Genomic DNA, 16,030 nt, shown 5'->3' on the forward strand with positions numbered 1-16,030 from the left:
AAAAAAGACTACATGTATGAGCTACTTGGTCACCTCCAGGTCTGTAACCAAACACATCACTTAATACAATACACTGCATTAGCATATTCCCACTCCAAATTAGTTTTTAACAATGCTCCAGATACTTCATCTGTTTCACTTTATGGCAACATGAATGCAAGCAAAGCATGGGAACAGGAAAAGGGAGGTGAGCAGACCGAGGCCTTATGTTGTTCCTGAAACCTGGACATGAGTTAGATACTCACTGCCTGCATTGGTTAATATATTACATTGCTTTAGGAGTCCAAGGGAAGAAAACGGTATAGGTGAAGAAGCTGAGTAAAGATAAGAAAATTTGAGGTTGTTCCTTTTGGTGTCCATAGGATTTAATTCCCTTTGGCATTTATTGGCTAGAAGACAAACAGGAAATGGATGTAACTGATATGGGTTTGGAAACACAATGTCATTTCCACTACCTGCCTTCCTGATTGGCACTGTCTTGGGATATGAACCCAGCAGCTTCCAAATGCTGATACATTTATCCTTTCTTACACTTCTTTCATCCCTCTAATTGCAGAAATGTTTTTCTAGAAAGGAAAATACTGAAACAAAAACACCTCAAGGATGTTCAAAGGTAACAGACAAAATACAAATACAGAAATGAATGACATTTCTAGTCAATAAAGTCAATAGCTGAGAAGAGCTATTTCTACTTGTTTCTAGCAGTGGTGTCACAATCTCTTTCGCAAAAGACTCTAAAAGTAGTAGCAGTAAATTAATTTTCAAATGTCTGCAAGTAAGTGTGCAAACAGCCAGAACCAGCTGGTTTGCAATCCTTAACATGACAGCAATATCAAACTCTTAACAGCTCAAAGCACACAAGGAAGAGAAACTCATTTTATGGTATTCCATGGAACTGATTACAGTCTGAACAGGTCCTTTCCCTATACTCTCTACTACACTGCATTTTTTTTTTTTCTGCTTATTGCAATATACACCAAATACTCTTCTATTTCTGTACATTCAAGTTAGTCCTTTCAAATTAAAAACTCCACTCAAACATGCAAATTTCCAGTCTTGGTGCTGTACACCTTGGCTGTCTTTTGTCCATTAAATACCATAGGAATTAAATGTGACCCTGCCAACTAAATCCCCAAGTTAGGACAAACATGGCACTAAAACTGCACAATTATCTATATGAGTATGTGGAAGGAGTGAGAACTCCTCTACCACCTTTTCTGACACAACAGGGATTACAAGGAGGAAGCCAAGAAGAAGTATGTATAGGGATAAACCTGGCTGACATGATAAGGGAGGCAGTGATGAGAACCAAACCTGGTCAGTCATATTAACAGATAAGAGCATCTAAGTGTGTGAAAGTTTATTTCATCCTGGACTTTGGAAATAGTATTGGGGGATCAGACTGCAAGGGGTACAGGAATCAACGGAGCTGTACACATCAGTGGGGTGGGGAATGAACAAGGGAAGGCAGAGTCAAGGAGAACAAAGGGGCTTAACAGAGAGGGGCATAAGAGAGGCCAACTGGCTTTAAAATGAGGCAAAGTATTCCATCTCTCAGCCCCCATAGTATTTTTTGTGACTTGTGAACAGTAGGTGGCTATATTGTAGTAGGCCTGTGCTGTTTAACAAGTCTGCCGTTTTGGACAGTACCTAAAAATAGTTACACTGATGGACATTTAGGTCAAAGGAATTTTAAGACTGATATGTGCTCATCTTCCTGAAAGTAATTTCCACAATGTAAACTGCACAGACTCACTTGAGCCTTCCTGCTATGATCTTCTGTGCTGATAAATATTTTAAAAAGGTGAGAGTTGTCCTCAAGCCGCAAGCTGAACTGGCATCCAATGTAGTCCTGAATTTAAGTCACCAACTCCAGCCAGCATGTCATGTGTCTCACATCTAGCTTGGATGTGAGTGTACTGGGACATGTATTAAAAAACAGAGCTGTATCCTTTTTTTCTCCCTTTGGATTCTAACTTAAAAACAAGAGTTTGTGCAAACTGACCCTGTAAATGAACTGGAAGGCAGACAGACACTTTCCCAAACTGCTCTGGATGAAATGAGATTCATTCAGCAGTAACTGAGTACACACCAATTGTAAAAAACAAAGCTGGTCCAGGAGGCCAGTATGAGCTGATCTTATTTTTCTATGTCATCCTGAAGTACTGTGCTCATGTGAAAACAGGTTGCACAAGAATAATTTACTAAGAAAGCTCTACCTCAGATCAAGACATGTGAAAGAGTGGCATGCCATCTTGCACAGGCGTAAAACCAAAATGAAGAACAGTTTCACTACATGAAACAGTAACAGAAAATATCAGGCTTCCTTCCACAGAATCACACCAAGATCTCTTCTCTTTTCTTTAACACTCTAAAGGCCAAGAAATTATTTTCCTCCCTTTCTTTCTCACTGTTCCTTTTATTAGGTCCAACTATTTCCTGCATTGTCTACTTGTTCCCATTTTGCTTGCAATAATAATCATTCTCCCCTTGCCAGAGAAAGGACAGTTATTTTACAGACATCTTCAATAACAAAATTGATCAGCACAAAAAGCAGAACACATTGAACATTGAAAGAAGAGGTAATGCAGTAAGATTAAGATTGTGCCATTCAATTCAAATTAATCAGCAAACAAGACACCACCACACAGTCAGAAAAGTCTCAGAAATCAGTAGATTGTAGTACTTTGTGTCTATGAGGTGCCAAAAAAGAAACTTCAGGTTTTTTAACTAAAAACATCTGTTACAGAAGAAATAAAAGGAACAACAGCACATGTGTTTGTTAGTTCCACAAAATGTATGCTCTGTAGAATAAAAAGGATTCAGTAATACACAAATTCCCTGCGTGATTCGCTATTATTTTACACAATGTGGGAAACAAAGTGCCTTTTGCAGAGCTAGCATAGTAGTGAATCAAACACAAATCATACCTACAAGAGTAGAACCTAGAGTTCCCAGCTGGGATCAGAAATCATACTTCCTAAAATAAAGGAAAATGCATTTTAGCCCTAAATGGTTTAGGGACAGGAAAAATGCCATAAAATTACAAACAGAAACAGATAAACAACTTGTTCAAGATCCACTGACAGACAACGGTAACAGCACACAGGAGAAGGAAGAGATATTTGTGTCCTCAGTTACGATGTCAGATGCTTCCAGTTCCATGGGTTTAGTACAACTTGGAACAGACCTGGTCATGCCAGCAGCTGCAGTGACTTTAAACACAATAAATTTTAAACAGAGCCTTTGATCCAAAAAGTCCATTAACAATTCTATAACAAACCAACACAGATCATTCTATATCTGCTGCAATTATATACTGATTCTACGGGGGACTTGTTACTGGCCATAGCCAAAGAAAAAGCCTGGAAAGGTTTCAACTTTGAATTTGTCCATTAGTGCTACTTAGGTCCTTTAACAAAGGACAAACTAGGGACACAGTTCCATAGCAGATCGTTCACACAACAGTGTATCTCACAGTAACAGCCCCTTCCTCAGCCTCTTCATGTGTTTAGGTTCTCAGATTTGTTCTTTACCTGAATATTTTTGGTCTCTTTTGCTCTTTCTACATGTGAAAAATACTCTTCAGCTTTACAACCATACCAGTTATGAAAACTTGAATGTACACAAATGTTACTGAAAGTTTTCTATTGTAACGTTTAAAAGCTAAAGGATGGCATATTTTGAAATTTTCCTTGTTAGTTTAACTGTATTGTTTACAGTTAAGTTAATATAAACATTGTCTTCAGTAACACCAAGTATGTGAGCACCGAGTATATCTTAAACTCTAACCAGACGTGAATCACAGCAGCTCATGAATACTGCAACAAGATGGCAAAAATTACATAGGATAAGAACTGAGAAAGGTGTATGGTACTGCCTATGTCCCAACAGTTACATACCAAACAACTAACAACCACAAGCTTATGGGCTTCATTTCCATCAAAACCAACGGTCAAATCCTACTGCAAGGGCTTTGTTATTTTCCCAGTATATAATTGAAGCTTACAGTAAAATGTACAAAAAGTTAAACCATACAGCTTTGTTGTACTTTATCTGGAGGAAATTGATGAAGGAGCTGTAGATACTTTTTCTTTTTTTAGGTTTAGAATCCAAACTAAGAGACCTCCAAACAAGGTAACGTACTACAGAACACGGACACACACACACACACACACACACACATGCACACCCCATGTCCCCTGGGGTTTTGCTGTTGTTGTTCTTACTCTGTTTTATAGGCAATCTTTATAAAAGATTAATTTCCTCATATGCATACTATATTAGAGGCATATTTCTAACCACTTTTAATATACTTTAGAAAATCAAAACATAAATCTTGCCTTTGAAAACTTACCAATTCTCAATGTATTTAAGGCTCACTAAGCAACTTCAGATTTGTAATAGTCTCTACATTTGAAAAATGCATTAGTAAAGTTTACAGACTTTTAAAAACAGTTAACCAGTCTCTCTTAAATATTTAATAGCTTCCCCCCTCCATAAATGTGTGCCCGCTTTTCTTTCACCTCTCTTTCATCCATCATTTCTATGTTGCTGTCTTTACAAAAGGAACAAAAGTATCAAAAAACCACAAACAATACTCAGTTCAAACTTAACAAAATTCTATTAAGTACTCAGGGTAGATTTGGTTGGCATCGAAGATGACAAAGATCTTTGGGTTCCAGGTATTATCCACACAGCTGTCATACAAGTTCACAAAGCTTCCATCTTTTGAAGGAGGCCTCACGTATTTTGAATCACCACCAATATAGTCACCAGTTAATACACGAGCAAGAAACATGACTTTATCTGGTCTGTGCAGATGAGGCTGCAGGTTCACACCATGAATCTGGAAAGTATCTCCATGCTTCATGCTCTCTTTGCAGAAATGGCTGGAATATGATGCATCTCTTGCAAAATAAGTCCCTTTCAAATAAAAAACATAGAAAATTAGATGGCATTCTTACCATGACAGCATGACTACCAGAGGATAGCTATCAAGATCATGAAAAATGTCAGTTCTTTTATATTAATTAGGAATCCTTTTTTGTTGTTGTTGTCAATTGTTGTATTAAGACAATATGACCAAACATTTTTAGTGGGAACATTTTAGCAGAGAGATTGTCTTATGATCAACACTGCTTTGCTGGGCTTCCCCTCCCCATGCTCCCTGGCCCTACCCACCAGTTGTGACAATTACATTCCTTACTGCATCCTTAGTTATACTTGCCATAAAAGCAAGGAAAAAAGTATCTAAACAGCTCCTGGGTAAACACAAGGCATGCATCACAAAGTGCACACTACAGGGAAAACCTAATGTTCAGCGATTTACACTGTCACTGTTGTATGTGACAGCAATACTTACCTTTTCCATACACAGCAGCATGCATCCCATTTATTCTCCAGTCAAAGTTATGAATACATATTGCTTCTACAAATTCATTACTGGTGCCATGAAACAGCATCTGCTCATTAATTGTTGGGACACCTCTTTTCTTCTTCAGTTGAGCTTTCTTCCTACAAAAAACACACAATAAATACACAAATAAGCACATAATAAATAAACAGTTGTACAAACACACTAAATTACTACTGTGAAAACACTGCTGGGGGTACAGACCTAACACATTCCACTTTACAAGAACCTAGATGACTCTAGTTTTTAAACATGTTGGGATTCTTAAGGTACATATTTAGAAATCACACATTTCTGAATGCTGTAGGACTATTTTCCAACATAGTCTAAGATTTGAAAAAAAGGTTTTCCTACACCAATTTTATCAACATTGTTCATGTGTTATTAGGTTCAGCGTGGTCATTTTCGGCAGATACATCTTTAAAAGAAAGGTAAATCTGCACATTTTGTTTCCTCCACCTGCTTTAATGTCGTGGTGGAAGGGATAACAAAGTTGGTAGATTATAAAGCACTATTATCAAGGCAAATCAGCAAAAACTGATCTAAGGGCTAGTTATGCTGAATATCAGAAATTTCTTCATCCAGAAGCCCTCTGTTGTTGGCTGTTGATCTCTGGCAATATATAAATGCAGTCTTGAGAAACTTATTTTGAAACAGGAGAATGGAACAAATTTATAGAAAAAATGAATAATCAAACAAAAGATGTTCTGTGACAGTCCTTTACTATCTCTGACCAGTTCATTTCATAGAGCCAATTTAGAATTGTCATAATATGGGAACTATTGTAACAGGCAAATGTGTTCTGACCACTACAGTGATGCAAATAATTATTCAAGCAATGATCAAATGTAATCCCTTATCAATTAAACAAAACACTTTTTCAAAACCATAAAAGTTTAAATGGCAATTGTTCCTCCTAAGCAGTAAAATATAGTGGGCACACTGGCAAGCTGGTTGTGCAGAATGCAGAAATGCCACAGCAGGACACTTTGGTAGGTTGGAACAGAAATCAAGGAGTCCAACTGTTCTAAAAAGCATCATCTTAGCACCTTGTACAAGCAGTGACAAGATAATCCAGTTCAACAAAATTAACTTGATCCATCACTGTGAAAATTCTTGTTCATCCAATTCACTCAATAAAAGGTAAAACCTACAGCAAAACAAAATATCCAGAGACATACTCCTTGTGCCTATGTAAGCATATAAACTTTTTCTAAAACTGGTCAGCAATCTCACTGACCAACACCTTTTTTTACTTGTTGTACTCCTCGACAAATCCAAACTGAGATTCTAGACTAAGTATCATCCTTTTTTCAACTTTCCTACCTGGGACATCGAAGAAGTGCATTTGAAATGCTGGAATACCTATTTCTTTGTAATATACTACCAGGCAATAATTTCTTCACCAGTATGTGCAAGCTTACAGCACTGTCTTGTGACCCAAGGGCACGACCCAACACTTTACCTTATTGAACCTCACAAGTGGACTCAGCCCATCAATCCAGACTGTCCAGATCCCTCTGCAGAGCCTTCCTGCCCTCCAGCAGATCCACACTCCCACCCAGCTTGGTTATATTTGCAAACTGACAGAGGGTGTCCTTGATCCACTTGTCCTGATCCCAGATAAAGATATTAAACAGGACTGGCCCCAACACTGAGCCCTGGAGGACCCCACTGGTGACCAGCTGGATGTTAACTCCATTCACCACCACTTCCTGGACCTGGCTATCCAGATAGTTTTTTACCCAGCAAACAGTGCACCTGTCCGAGCCATGATCAGCCAGACTCTTCAGGAGAAAGCTGTGGGAAAAGTGTTGAAGGCTCTACTGAAGTCCAGGTAAAAAATAACTGCAGCCTTTCCCTCATCCACTTAGTGGGTCACCCTGTCATAGAAGGAGGTCAGGTTGGTCAAGCAGGACCTGCCTTTCCTAAACTTATCCTGGCTGGGCTTGAATCCCTGATTGCTGCACACGCTGTGTGATTGCGCTCAGGATGAGCTGTTCCTTGACCTTCTCTGGCACTGAGCTCAGCCTGACAGGTCTGTAGTTCTCTGGATCCTCCTTCCAACCCTTCTTGTGCATGGGTATCACATTTTCTCAACCCCAGCCAACTGGGACCTCCCCAGTGAGCCAAGACTGCTGGTAAATGGTTGGAAGTGGCTCAGTGAGCACCTCCCCAGCTCCCTCGGTACCCTCCAGTAGATCCCATCCATTCCCATAGACTTGTGTGAGGTAGCAGGTTCCATTTTCTCTTGAATTATGAGGCAGCATTTTGCTCTCCACATCTGTCTACCAGCCCAGGGTCTGGGTGCCCAGCTAACAACTGGTCTTACTATTAATGCCTTTGTTGCCTCAGTCTTCTCCTCATCCTTTTACACTGTTTCCCCCTTATCCAGCAAAAGATGGAGATTCTCTATAGCCCTTCTTTTGCTGATGACTTATTTTAAAAAAATATTTTTATTGTCTTTTACACCAGTGGCCAAATTAGGTTCTAGTTGGGCTTTGGTCCTTCTGATTTTCTCCCTGCGAAACATCCCAACATCATTTACTTCTTCTGATTTGCCTGCCCCTTCTTTCCAAGGTCATAAACTCTCTTTTTTGTCAGAATTACAGCCAAAATTCTCTGTTCAGCCAGGATGATTTTATTCCTCAACTACTTGTATTTCAGCACATGGGGACAGCCTGCTCCAGAGTCTTTAGGATTTCCCTCCTGAAGAGTGTCCAGCCTTCCTGGACTCCTCTGCCCTTCAGGACTGCCTCACAAGGGACTCTGTCGAACAATCTCCTGAACAACCCAAAGTTTGACCTCTGGAAGTCCAAGGCAGCAGTTCTGCTGACCCTCTTCCTTACTCCATCAAGAAAAAAAGGAAACTTAACTGAAAGTAGGATAACTCTCTTAACCATTAACATATATAAGGAATTTCACTTCCTCACACATGTTGATACAGTTTTAAATTAACAATAAATTACATATATTTTTTAAAAATCGTTTAACTTATGCAAGATTTTAGTATACATCTGTTATTTGTTATTTGATCACTCTTTAACTTAGTCTAGATTATTTTATTAGAGTAAAACATCTTTAAACCTTCTGATATGCACTCCTTCCTACAAGATACATAAATAACTTTTGTCAAGTACAATTGCTTAAGACTGATGCCAAAAAATAAGTGGATACCAAACTGGGCATTTCCTGCTTCTTCCAGGCCAGCACAATATGAAGAGGGAAAAGCCGAGAACTTAGAAGACGGTTTAGCAGGACATTAAACTTAAAAGAATTGCATGAATATGTGTTCATTAGACACCTAATTCTGTCCTATGCTTTTCTCCTATAAAATTGAGAAATTTAACAAGACTGAAATATTAATTTGCTTTGTTCAGTAAAAATTAAAATAATACAAGCCTCTCCAGGAATCATTTTACAAAAAGCTATTTTTTTCTCCTTACTTCACTGTAAGGATCATGGGCATCTATCACACAGATATTCTGAACATCTTAAACATATTATCTGTGCTACAGCTTTATCTAACGCATTTCTACAAATATTACATTTCTGCACCTGTAGAAGCTATACAGTCTTAAAAATTAAATTTTAAATAAAGAGAAACTACAAAGAAGAAAATTTTTAAAAGTTAAAAAGTAACAAAATATTTCATTAGTAATAAAAACAGTTAAACATATTTCTGCTGCATGACTTAAAACTTTTCTCCATTAACAATCCTAAAACTGTTGGTTTTAGAAATAATCTCACCTGCAAAAAAACTCCCACAAGTCTAGATTTTGTATTCTCTTAATTCTTTTAATTCGGTGGCTATCCATTGTTTTTCCAAAGAGACTAGAAACTTCATTATATTCATTTGTTTTCTTTTGCAATGGAATAAGCTGGAAAAAAAGAGGTTAGTGCGATTTCAATTCAATGCATTATTTCATTGTCACATGTTTTTGACCAAGTTGCCTACCAACTCTTACCTGGTATGGCTCCTCAGTATTTACATTCTCCCAATGTGAAGGCATAGGGATAGCCTCATTTTCACAGATGAAACTTCAAACAAAAAAGGTAAAAGCACATCACTTCAAAGACATGAGGCATTTTCTTCCTGTCAAACTCCTGCTCCAAACAAAACAGTATGCAAAAAAAGCAAATCCCCATGAAGTTTATACAGAGCTACTAAAAAAGAGTGGTTTAAGCACATGCACTACATATATTGAAGCTCTTAAGCCTTAAAACTGGGACTAAAAGAAGGAATCTCCTGAAAGTAAAAAATGTCACCATATGGAAATAAGAGTGCTGATGCAATTATTCAAAGAACAAAGAAAATTTCTACATCATTGTATGCACTATTTAGCAAATATCGACTGAAAAAACGTTGGCACTTCGAAAACAAAGTCTTCTTGAAAGTCAGTGTAAACAGATTGCTACTACATTTCTTATGACAAATGACAAATTTCTTTTTGAATGTATAACCACACTACAATTCAGAACTAAATTTTTTCTCAGAAACTATTTGGGGAAAAACCCACACATATCCCATGTACTCAATTTCACCTGTGATAGTAACACTGCATAGCTCAGTTTATTTAGCAGATTCACATCAGCTCAGCTTTACATCTAATGACTGATGAAATGGTAAGAAATTGACTATCTAAAGCAATTAGACTCATAAAAGAATCTTTACAACACAATTTTTTAAACTCCATTTTAGAGTAAATGAGTAAAATATAGGCACAACATGTAAGTCAACCTCTTTTTGATGTTACAATAATACTTCTAAATAATATATGGAGTCAATGGATTCCATTTTTTGGTGCTGTTTCCCTGCAGCAATTCTGATTCAACAGGTATTCAGAGCAACTCCAAAAACAAATAAATATAAAAAAAATCAAGATAAAACAGTTTGGTTTCATTCTACTTAGAAGAAGCAGGAATAAAAGAAAAATAAAGAGTCTTCCTCTTATTTTCTTACCTGAATGAATTGATTGCAAAGGGAGCTCGCTTTATTGGACGTTGTTTAAGGGTAGTTAGGTTGATTTGTTTCATCACTGAGCATAAAAGAAGAATTAGGATGAAATTTTTGGGAATTCATCTACAGCATATGAAACATTTAAGTATCATTTTTTAAAATAATGTTACTACACCCTAAGCTACTTGACAGGAATTCCTACTTCAACAAGTAACAAATCAGCATTTTCAATAAATGTTTCTAAATGCATTGTCATCTATATGAGTTGGAAAAATGTCCAAATATTACACATAGAAAACATTTATTTTTAAAATATCTATCTAACATTCAGCCCCACTGAATCACAGGAAGAAATTCCACTGACTTGAAAGGGATGACAAAGAATACACTATCCTTAGTGTAAGACATCATGGCCTAAAGAGAGTAATATAAAAATTGTTCTGTAACATTTGCTTATAAGTGTAGTGTTTTTATTCAGGATACAAAACACAGTTTTTTATAAAAAGACACAAGTAAGCATAAAACTCGTTGTGGTATTGCTAGATACCACCTTACTCCCAGTATATTGCTGTTTTACTCAGTCCCCACTTTATGTATTTGAAATTTGGATACATATATTGGAATATGTATTTATTTCCTTAATTTCCTATATTTAAGCATATAGCCGTTTTGTAATTTAATCAGAAAACAAACCATTTATGAATATAAAACTAAAACAAAAGTTACTAGAACACACCTTTGAACACAGAACAGATTACATTTATAATTAGTTACATACATTAGAAACATGTAATACTCTGTAATTTACAAGCACAGCATAAGGGAGATCTTTACAATATACTAGTAAATCCTTTTGCGTATCTCCTTGTTATTCTGAGAATAGAACTGGCTTCAACTACCTGCTGAATTATTAAATCATTTTGATGCCAGTATTTTGCAGGAAACCTCATTTACAATGGAAGAGGTTTTTCAAGTTTACAGGCAGTTGCACATGAAAGAAAAAAGGTTCAACCTTCCCAGTTCAAGAGATGTATCCTACATGCCACTTGCAGCTGGAGCAAGCAGTAGGAAATCCAATGGAGTGCTATTAAACAAAACATGCTACTTCATTAATAAACTACACAAAAAATGTAACAGGGCAGCTGTTTCTAAAAACTCCTATGTACCTTCCAGTAAAGAAGACATTCTTAATTGTGTTTTCGTACCAGATATGAGGACAATAACCTGCTGAATGAACAAATGTGCTGGTGTATCTGAGACCTTCTGCTGTTTAAATTTACTCTTCTGCAAGACACATACCTGAAAAGTCCAGTGTGTAGTTAAACTTTGCAGTGGTAAAAGACAGAGATCCATGGGGGTCTGTTCGGAAACTCCTTTCAATATCTTCACTGCTGATACTGCAGTGACTGTTTGAGTCGGTCTTCAAAATAAAAGAAAAAGCACGTTAAGACAAACTCAGCCATAGGTAATTTGATGTATGGAATCCATCAGAGCCAATATAACTTCATAGGTATTTACCTGAAACATATGCCATTTACCACACTCAGCCAAATAAAACCAGCCCCACTGGGTATCGGAGGTATCCATGTCTTCAACTGAACTTTCCACCTTTGCAAACACATCTTCTGATGGTCCTTGAAGCATTTCCTGAAACATTCACACACATACACAGAAAAAAAAAGTTTAGAGAAACTTATAAAACTAGCAAAATAAAGAGCATTTGCAATAACTACCAAAAAAAAAAAAAAAAAAAGAAAAAGAAAAAGAAAAAGAAATCCTATCAGGCTGAGGACAGATCTGTTCTTGCTTTTCCACAGAAAAATTCTCAATTTGCTACTTATCCAGTATTATCCTTTAAATTAGCTAAATACTTTCAAAATCTTAATTGTCTGTAAAGTGTGACAGTAAAGGCAAGAGCTATAACCTTTATGTGATCAGAGAGAGGTGCTAAATTTCATACTGATGGTTGTAGGATCAAGGCCACTCAGAAATATACAACAGGCTCTTCATTCATACTTCTCAAGAATGAGATGTTGGGGTTACATCCAACAGCTTGATGGAAACACCTACTAGGTACTCACCAGAAGTGAACAGATCAGACTGGACATCAATAGTTGTAAGAAAACAAATTAAGACAAATAATACATTTATTTAACTGTGCAAGACCACAGTAGATTATTCCTTTCCATTGCTTGAAAAAATTTCTCCCCAGTGCACCCACTTAAAAATGGCACAGTAAAATTCCTGATACTCTGTACTTGTATTTATAGAGAAGGTTCACACAAAGCAAGACTGGCTCCCACACAAGCAATGACTACCACAGTGGGGATTCTGAAGGATGGAATAAAAAAAAGAACTGAGGAAAGGATACAGCACAGGTCTACAAAATCATGACAAAACCAAATAGGGAATGAAGAATCATATTTTCTTCTGACATATGGAGGAGACACCTATTGAAGGCTGCACATGTCAAGTTCAAAGCAAGTAAAAGAAAAACTTCATGAAACAGATGGCAACCTATGGAACTTCTTTTCATGTTATGGAAGTTCAAAAAGTAGCTAGGCAAGTTTAAGTCTACCTAGAGCTATACCAGAATACCTTTAGAAGAACAGTCCCTGTCAGAATTCAGCTTATTCTTGGTTTGTCAATAAAATTCTAAAAACTCTGAAAGTGCTCACCCCTATTTGCATGTATTTCCTAATGTGTCAACTTTCTGCAACAACCTCCCCAAGCAAAAATTCTAAGAAAGTTTCAGGGAATCTTCACAGAGAAAAAATTTGCCCCACACCCAGAAAAGGTTGGTCAGCAATTCATCCACTCTAACTGTTTAAGCAAAACACTTTGGCACTCTTATCCAAATATGTCCTCAAGTTCACTTTTTCTTCCAAGAAGTGAAACAACATCCTCCAGCACAAGTCAAACAATGTGCAGTTAGCATCCTGGATGTTTCAGTTGTTTCCTGGTCACTTCAACCCAGAAAAAAATAAAGACCTGAAGAAGACAAATACAGGATACTAAAAGTAGGCATCCCTGTTCTGGCCAGTGCTATTGGGGCAGCAGTTCAGAGCAGGAGGCACTTCTAGCACACCCTTCACCCCCCATTTTTCCCCAAGCTAGTTGTGTTTCTGTAGTTGTTTGGAAAAAAAAAAAAAATCTGAGAAACCTCTTTGTGATAATAGCTAGTGGCTGTACTCTAATCACCAAAAGCTCCAAATGGTTACAAAAATCCAAATGCATCGAGAGCAGGGGAATCATAAGTGGATCTCCAAAACATCACCAAATTGCAGAATCTGAGGGCAAACCTATTTCAGTGAAAATGAAAGCCTACCCAAGGCTCCGTGTATGGATTGCTACCTCAAATTCAAGCAGCACTACACAAAAGGTTCATCAGCTGCACAGAAAAATTATTTTGAAAGAGATAAGAAAACCATTCTCTGCTTCAGAGGGCATCTGTCAACATCTCTTCTTTTACCCATAGCAACACAGACACAGAGCCTACATTCCCTGGGTGTTAAAACCACAACTGGCCAACACCTTTTGGTGGAAATCTTTCACCTTCAATTTGATTTTTCCTCTTGGATAAGTATTTGACTATGTTCTATCCTACTGAGAGCAGGCAGAGGTAGGCTGCACTTCTTTAAAGCTGAGGAAAGCAACACGGGCTTTTCCTGGTAATGTTTTGTTTCCTCATGTTCCCGTTAAAGTGGTGAGCTCAGCTTCCCCCCACACCCCAGCATTAGTTCAGTGAAACCAATGATGCCTTTTGAACAAGAGGACATGCCTGTACAAGCAGAGAAGGCATGATTATCTGTGCCTGACAAGACACTTAGAGTCCTCCAGGGGCATCTCAGCCTCCAGAATAAACCATTTACTAAGGAGATAGTTATTCCCATGGCTTTCAAAAATATGACATTCAACCTACATATATTACCCTCATTACAAAGTCTGGGGTAAGCAGGTAGTAGATTCCAGGATACTTTAAAACTATGGAGGAAACATCTGAATGCATGAATATGTAAAGCCGTAAAAACAAGTGAACTGTTCTCAAAGATGACACAAATCCAAAATATTTGAAGGAATTACTGACTAATTCAAAATAAAATGCACACCATTTATAAGCATTAGGTAGCATTTTGAGAATGGTCTCAACTCCCATCATCAGCACTGCTCCTATTGGTTCAGGAGCTACCAGAACAGCTCAAACAAATTTCTTAGGAAAAACATCCTCCTAAAGAAGAACAGTGCTCGTTGGGCGCTGTGACTGAATGGCTTTACTACTACTGGCCATGCACTTCCTCTTTTTTCCATAAGTACTTTATGTTTTCCTGATATACATCCGTTACAGTGAGCAGACTCAGAGAATGTTTTGGGTTAGAAGAGAACTTTAAGACCATTTGGTTTCAATCACCCTGCTGGACATGGACACCTTCCACTAGACCAGGTTGCTGGCCTTCAACACTCCCAGGGACGGAGCATCCACAGCTTCTCTGGGCAACCTGTGCCAGGTCTCACCACCCAGATGATGACAAACACAGCAGCGTCCCAATGGACTACTCTGTCTGGATTCCTGTGCTGCCTGCTCACTTGGCACACCGTCCTTTATTGCCAAAGGCTCTTGTCCCTACAGACATCGACTTGGAGCAGCATCCTGCCGGGAGCACAGGCAGTGCCGAGGGAATCGCTGGAACACGCCGCCTGGTGAGGAGACTTGCCTGAGGTGAGCCCGCAGGGCTCGGGAGGGGAGGCGAGGAGCAGGACCAGCGCTAGCACCGGCACGGGGCACGCGGTGCAATGACAACGCCCTTCCCACCTGCGCCCCCACGCACCCGCTCCGTGCTGCCGGGGGCCGCCGTCGCAACCACACCCGTAACCGCGCCCGCCGGAGCCGAATCCATGGGCGTTCAAGGGCACGGCCCGGCGAGCGAGCCGGGCACGGAACCACTACGGCTCCATGGGGCGCGCAGGCCGCTCCCACACACGCAGCGGCCGGCGCCGCCCACCCCCGCGCCCAACCGGGCGGCGCTGCGCGGCGGGCGGGGCGGGGCGGGCGGCGGCCCGCGGGGCGCGCGGGGGGAGGGCGCGGCGCGGGGGGAGGGGCGGCGGCGGCGGCCGTTCCGCCCCGCCCGCACTCACCGCAGCGGCCGCGCGCGCCGGGCGCGCTCCCGCAGGCCGCCCGCGCCGCGCGGGCCGGGCGCGCGCGGGGCCCGCTCCGCTCCCGGCGCTTCCGTTTACCGGCGGCCGCGGAGGGCGGGGCCAGCGCCGCGGCGGCCGCGCCCCATTGGCCCGTCGGGGGTGGGCATGCAAATAAAGGCGGGGGCGGGGCGGGGCGGAGCCGCTGTCGTGACGCGCAGGAAGGACGGGGAGGGCCCAGGCCCGCGGCCTGTGGCCGGTGCCGGTGCCGGTGCCGGTGCCGGTGCCGCAGTGTCAGCACCGGCACCGCAGAGTGCCCACCCCAGCACCGCTTCCCGCCCCAGTGCCAAAAACTGTCCAAACCCCTGTCCAGTACCAACACCAGTACCAGGCCTAGTTCCAGTGTCATCACCACTGCCTGTGCCAGTGCCAGTTCCAATCCGAGCACCAGTCCCTGTTCCAGCACCAGGCCCAGTTCGAAAACTCGTCCGAGTACCTGTACCAGTATGAATACCAGCCCCAGT

At 40.1% G+C, this 16,030-nt stretch overlaps 1 protein-coding gene across 3 annotated transcripts; it reads right to left on the reverse strand.

Annotated features, from left to right (window-relative positions):
* Window positions 1-2,399: 2,399 nt before the first annotated feature.
* On the reverse strand, window positions 2,400-15,555 carry PARP11 (poly(ADP-ribose) polymerase family member 11). Of its 3 annotated transcripts, none has more exons than XM_021549030.3 (8): window positions 15,510-15,555; window positions 11,895-12,023; window positions 11,676-11,796; window positions 10,380-10,455; window positions 9,385-9,457; window positions 9,167-9,297; window positions 5,366-5,517; window positions 2,400-4,926 (listed from the first exon to the last, which is right to left on the reverse strand). In XM_021549030.3, exons 2-8 carry the CDS (start codon window positions 12,018-12,020, stop codon window positions 4,613-4,615), a joined length of 993 nt encoding a protein of 330 aa, XP_021404705.1. In that variant the 5' UTR covers window positions 12,021-12,023; window positions 15,510-15,555; the 3' UTR covers window positions 2,400-4,612. The 3 variants fall into 3 exon arrangements, with proteins under 3 accessions (XP_021404705.1, XP_021404703.2, XP_077637398.1); XM_021549028.3 differs by lacking the exon at window positions 15,510-15,555 and adding an exon at window positions 15,203-15,367; XM_077781272.1 differs by lacking the exon at window positions 15,510-15,555 and adding an exon at window positions 12,458-13,800.
* Between the last annotated feature and the right edge of the window lie 475 nt (window positions 15,556-16,030).

Source organism: Lonchura striata, chromosome 2, assembly GCF_046129695.1.
Source record: "Lonchura striata isolate bLonStr1 chromosome 2, bLonStr1.mat, whole genome shotgun sequence".
NCBI lineage: Eukaryota > Metazoa > Chordata > Aves > Passeriformes > Estrildidae > Lonchura > Lonchura striata.